The sequence below is a fragment of the Nanorana parkeri genome, unplaced genomic scaffold (assembly GCF_000935625.1).
Source record: "Nanorana parkeri isolate BGI_ZX_2015 unplaced genomic scaffold, ASM93562v1 scaffold2325, whole genome shotgun sequence".
In the NCBI taxonomy this organism is placed as follows: Eukaryota; Metazoa; Chordata; class Amphibia; order Anura; family Dicroglossidae; genus Nanorana; species Nanorana parkeri.
In genome coordinates this window covers 144860-151216 of record NW_017308593.1, presented here as the reverse complement: position 1 = coordinate 151216, position 6357 = coordinate 144860, and the positions used below count along the sequence as shown (strand labels likewise).

The window sequence follows — 6357 nt, the reverse complement described above, 5'->3', positions numbered from 1 at the left end:
ACTGTACGTCACCTGGCAGGGGGAGAAACCGCTCTTCGGAAAAGTGGGTAAGTGGGAGTTTGGGAAAGTCAAGCTGCGCAGCTTCTTTCAGGCAAGTGGTCGCCAGCGTGTGCCAGGTGGAGGGAACTCGGGAGACTGCAGCGTCAGTTGCAGTCCCTGCAGGACCTTCAACACTGCGGCTGGGACGTTAGGCAGGACCTGGAGGAGACCAAGAAGAGCATGAAAGCGCACTTCGAGAAGGAATCCAGGCAAAAATGTCTTCCGTTCCTAGATGGAGAACCTTGAGAAAGGTGAGAAGTGTAACTCTTTCTTTTTCAGGAAACTCCACTCCGGACACACTCCCCTTTTATATTACCATTGGGTAATAAAATTAAAAGATCAAGGTATGGCTAGATAGAACCGTAAAGCAACAACACATCAAGGACAAGAAAGAAGCATTTAGAAAATATAAGACGGAGGGGACGGCATTAGCTTTCCAGAAATACAAAGAATGTAATAAAAGATGTAAACATGAAATTCAGGCAGCTAAAATAGAGTGCGAAAAACATATTGCCAAAGCCAGTAAGAGAAAACCCCAAAAAGTCTTCCAAAACATAAACAGTAAAAAAGGTAAGAAAGGAGCAGATAGGCGCAATAAAGGACGGAAACGGGAATCTAATCACAGGGAGCGGGCCGAGGTGTTGAATACCTTTTTTTCCCTTAGTATACACAGGAAAAAGGCAGGTTTAATATAGATAAGAATCCACTCTGGTCTAGGGTCATGAGCGGGGTGCCTCAGGGCTCTGTGCTAGGTCCTATGCTATTCAACCTGTTTATTAATGATATCGGAGAGGGAGTGAATAGCAATATTTCAGTGTTTGCTGATGACACCAAAATTGGGAGGGTAATAGACACGGACTTAGACGTTTTAACACTACAGGAGGACTGGATAAAGTTGGGGAGCGGGCAAATATATGGCAAATGAGGTTCAATGTTGATAAATGTAAAGTGATGCACTTTAGAAGACAATAGGCAAGCGGATTACACACTAATGGAGAACTCCACTAAGGAAGTCACAAATGGAAAAAGATCTGGTGGTCATTGTAGACCACAAGCTGAATAATAGATTGCAATGCCAGGTCGCAGTAAACAAAGCGAGCAGAGTTCTGTCTTGTATTAAAAAGGGAATGTACTGCAGAGACACATCTATAATTTTGCCACTTTATAGATCGCTGGTTCGGCCTCACCTGAAGTATGCGGTCCAGTTTTGGTCACCAGTCTACAGGAAGGATGTCCTTGAACTGGAGAGAGTCCAGAGAAGGGAAACCAAATTAGTTGAGGGGATGGAGCACCAAAGCTACGAGACAAGGTTACTAAATCTAAATTATGTTTACTCTGGAAGTGAGGAGGAGATTAAGGGGAGATATGATTTTCTTGTACAAGCTGTTCAATGGTGATAGCAACATCACTAATAAACTCTTTACAGTAACCTCCATAACAAAGACTAGAGGCCACCATCTAAAATTAGTGGAAAAAAGCACAAGGGGCGTAGGAGCTTCTTCACAGTAAGAGCGCTCAGGGTATGGAACTCGCTGCCTCAAGCAGTGATCTTGGCTAAGAGTGTCAAATCATTCAAAAATCACTTGGACGATTTCCTCAGACTGCAACATATAGTGGTACAGGTACACTTATGAAGAAGATGGCACATGGACTCATCCACACTCACACATGTAGCTTCACATGCATACACTCTATAGGTTGGACTTGATGGACCAGTGTCTTTTTTCAACCTCAAATACTATTGTAGCACCCTGCTAATAGGAGTGATAAGATATATCTGTAAGCTATGTTCAATTCAACTAATACAGAGCAATCTGTGAAGCTGTATCTGCCTGTTGCCTGGTGTGGCACCACACAGAGCAGAGCAGCCAATGAGGATTGCAATGGGCATTTATGTCTCCCAGCCAATCACTGTAGGACAGTAGCAGTGATGCATGCTGGGAGAGGAGATAAATGCTCAGTGTGGCTGATGCAAGTCTCGTCCCTCCCCAGGCTCCTCCTGGGGGAGGGACAGGTGGCTGCTGAGACAGAATTGGCTAGGCCTAAGCCTGGGGACTAGCCTGGAACTGACACTGGGGCCTGAGCCTGCAGGCCCAGTGGTCAGCCACTCATGCTGGAGCTGGACATGGATGAGAACCTTGAAAGTACTGCTTGCCAGAAGTTCTCCACACAGTATGACTTAAAAGGTCCAAGTCTGTGATGGCATCAGTTACTAGACTTTTGCGCCGTCAAAAAATGTGTTCCGTTATAACCGTTATTTCGTAATTCGTGTCCGAAACTCAATTCGGATTCGTACGAAATACGAATTTTCGTTAGTTTCTTCACATTTTAGTAACTTTACGAACATTTGTTATGATGAAGTTAAAAAGCAAAAATACCTTTGTTAATATTGGAGTCGATGGTATTTGGTTTTTTTATCCGAAATACGAAATTCCGTTAACGGTTTTCAGATCCGAATTTCGTATAAAAAAAAACTACCATCAACTCCAATATATTAAAAAGGTATTTTTGCTTTTTAACTTCATCATAACGAATGTTCGTAACCGAACGAAAATAAACGGAATTTCGTATTTCCTGCCTGTATTGTAATGCAACCCTCAGCAGCAGCGGAATTTCGTATTAAAAAAAAAATCTTGCCATGTTGTTAAACCTCATTTACAGGGGTAATATTAGTTCCCGTTTCAACGACATTCGGATCCGAAATTCGTTAACGGAATTTCGTATATAATTCGGAAACTGCAATTCGGATTTCGGATGCTTCCGAATTTCAGGAAATTCGTACGAATTTCGATTCGAAACGAATCGCACATGTCTATCAGTTACTATGCTCTATTTCAAGTCAAAGGAGTCTACCTCATCCTGGATGTGTCTGACCCTCTCCCTCTCTCCTTAAAGTTTCATAAATAAAAGAGAATCATCTGGGAGCTATTGTCTGTACTTCAATTTGTCGGTAACCACTGGAGGTGGTAGGTGCTATTAGGGCAGTCATGTGTTTTAGAAATCCCTAGACAGGCTATAGAAGACCCGATCATTCGGGGGTGAGCGCTACACTAGTCATAACTATGACTCCGGGGCCCCAGAGAACTCACCATCGAGTACAGGGTACAAGGTAGAATGTACCCCGATTGTATAGCTTGTGTTTGTATATTTTATTACATTAATAAGAACAGATTTTTGATTGAAAAATATCAGTTGCCGGAGGAGAAAGGACACTGTTGCTTATGGAGAGGTGGAGGTGTCTTAGAATTCTCCGGTGTAATTGTTGGTTCCCGGAAGGTGTTCAGTCCCTGCTGGATGCGTCAGGCCCGTAGGTAGCGGGTTGACCCCAGTGGGGAGGGACCTCTGAAGGTGCTACCTTCTGATGGGAACGGCTGCTTGCTTGGTCTGGCTGGGGGGCGGCAGAGCCCGTGGTGGTGTGCCCCCTGGGGGTGGCATCCCGGGAGGGCCAGAGAATCACTTTGGGTGTGGGACCCCAATCACTGACAAAAGGTCACGGCACTCCAGCAGTTTTTGCACAATGCCTCTAGGACCTCTTTTGCAATCCAGCCCTTAAGGCCTGTCAGCGTGGTGCGCTGGCACATTAGATTATTTATTGCACTTTATGCACGATTGGCTTTTTTGATTGAAATTGACCCACAGAGACTGAGGGTGCGGGTACCTTCGGGGCCTTTTCCCGATGTTGGGGAGGAGATTATGTGCCCTTATATAGGGTTCTCTGTCTTTTACCTGGGGGGTCTCCCTTTGGGAAAGCCCCCAACCTAGTACTTGTGGGACCTGTTTCGGCAGGTTCCCCTAGGATAGGGGTTCGCCGGCCTTCGGGTAGGTGGACCAAAGTATTCCTAGCCCCTGTCAGGTCCCTTGCGCCCCGGGGGGTCGGGAAATTGTTGCCCCTTTTCGAAGGACCAAGCACACACTGTGCACTTTTTTACATGTGATTTCACGATTCACTTTTTTTGTTCACAGGGGATTCGTTTTCGAAACACGCTCCACAGGCTTAAAAAAAAATCTGTTTATCACTTTTAATATCCGATACGTCCACTATCTGGGGGCCATATATTGAATGGATTTTTAGAACAGGGAGATGGAAGAAGAGCTTGCTCCCAACTTAACAGGCAGCACTGCTCCTGCAAATGCCAACCCTGGGCCCCCTCTCGCACTGTGCCCGTGTCCTTCTCCCATCATGCCAGGTGCCCATCGTCTACACCTAACGAGGTTAGATTAGCATGGCCCCGCCTCGGTCTGAAGGGCCACAAGAGGATGACAGAGTCTGCGGTATGCGTTCTCTCGCGGACCAGATATGCAAAGACAACAAATACCTCGTCAGTTGGACTCTTAGGCCTGTTCAGCTGCAAGTAGGAGGACTACTACTGCAGACTTCTCTCTCTTTCCTTTTCTTTCTTCTCCCTTCCTCCCGGGCCCCGACCACAGGTCGGCACATAGGGACACCGATGTCGTGGGGCACCCAGAAAAAGCACAAACATGCACAAACACCACAGAGCAAGAGTGAACTTTATTAAGAACATACAAATCCGAGCTACATGGACAGACGAGCATTGTGTCCCCAATCCAAAAAGGCTTGACTTTGCTCCTCGGCCGAGTGCAAGAGAAGAGAAGGCAGCCTGGGCATTTGTGTTGTTGCTGAAGTAGTTGGAATTGTTGAATTCTTCTGATTTTGGAAAACTGGATAAGAGAGGGGTGCACCGGTCCTGGAGATACTGCAATACCAGGTCGATGCGTGGAGTGGACAGAGCAAGCTCTTCTTCCATCTCCCTGTTCTAAAAATCCATTTAATATATGGTCCCCAGATAGGGGACGTATCAGATATTAAACTGATAGATTTTTTTTATTTTTTCATTTTGTAAGAACATTTTATTGATTCCATTCAATACATAAAATATGAACAGTTCCAGCAAAACATAATAAACTGCTATTGTGAAAGGTAAATCCATTTAATATATGGTCCCCAGATAGGGGACGTATCAGATATTAAACTGATAAGATTTTTTATTTTTTTATTTTGTAAAAACATTTTATTGATTCCATTCAATACATAAAATATGAACAGTTCCAGCAAAACATATAAAACTGCTACCGTGAAAGAGATTCCGCCTTTTCACTATCTCTTCTTAAAGCCGTACTTCTTCCTTTCATAGAAAAGATCTGTTTTGGAACTGCCCAAATTGACAATTTTGGGACAACCATCCCTATCTTTCTCTTGAATGGTGCACTCTTTGCAGTAATAAGCATCTGATACTCCGGGGCCACCACAGATCACACAACGTCCTTGGTAAGATCCATAGTTACACTCATCGCAGATGCGCACTAGTGTACAGGGACGTACATAGGAATCACAAATCACACACTTCCCGTCACATTTCTCACACAATCTTCCTATGGCGACTCCAGCTTGTTTCCTGCAGAAAATCAAATCCGGATGATGTTTTGCCATCTTCCCTTGCTGTCTGCCACAGAACAGAAGATTTTTTTTACACTTGATCTTAGCCAAAAGGCCGAGAAGCGATAACCCTAAATTGCCAAGGCCCGAACGGGGACGAGCACAGCCGCCTATGCCTGCTCGCTGAGACAGGCCACGCCCAAATAACTTTGCCAGGTGCCCGTCGTCTAGACCTAACGAGGTTAGATTAGCATAGCCCCGCCTCTGTCTGAAGGGCCACAAGAGGGAGACAGAGTGTGCACAATGCGTTCTCTCGCGGACCAGATATGCAGAGACAACAAATACCTTGTCAGTGGGACTCTTAGGCCTGTTCAGCTGCAAGCATGCATGAGGAGCACTACTACTGCAGACTTCTCTCTCTCTTTTTCTCTCTTTCTTCTCCCTCCCAGGCCCCTCTCTCTCTTTTTCTCTCTTTCTTCTCCCTCCCGGGCCCCGACCACACTGCAATACCAGGTCGATGCGTGGGGTGGACAGAGCAAGCTCTTCTTCCATCTCCCTGTTCTAAAAATCAATTATATGGTCCCCACATAGGGGACGTATCAGATATTAAACTGATTACAGATTTTTCTCTTTTTTTTAAAGCCCGTGGAGCGTGCTTCGAAAACAATACCCTGTAAACAAAAAAAAAAGTGAATCGTGAAATCACAACACACTTAAAATAGTGCACAGTGGGTGCTTGATCCTTCAATAAGGAAAGGGCCACTATTTCCCATCCCCCTGGGGCGCAAGGCTCCTGACCGGGGCAAGGAATACTTTGTTCCACCTACCCGAAGGGCAGCGGACCCCGGTCCTTTAGGCACCTGCCGAAATAGGTCCTACAAGTACTAGGTTGTGGGTCTCTCCCGAAGAAAGACCCCCCAGGT

The 6357-nt window shown here is 45.5% G+C and overlaps 1 protein-coding gene across 1 annotated transcript; it reads right to left on the bottom strand.

The window, feature by feature from the left end:
* Positions 1 to 5064: 5064 nt before the first annotated feature.
* Positions 5065 to 5509, bottom strand: PHF5A (PHD finger protein 5A). The gene has a single exon (XM_018573304.1). It carries the CDS (start codon positions 5486 to 5488, stop codon positions 5156 to 5158), a length of 333 nt encoding a protein of 110 aa, XP_018428806.1. The 5' UTR covers positions 5489 to 5509; the 3' UTR covers positions 5065 to 5155.
* Between the last annotated feature and the right edge of the window lie 848 nt (positions 5510 to 6357).

Coding starts and splice junctions, on each gene's coding strand:
- PHF5A (XM_018573304.1), bottom strand. CDS start 5,488: ATGGCAAAACATCATCCGGATTTGATTTTCTGCAGGAAACAAGCTGGA.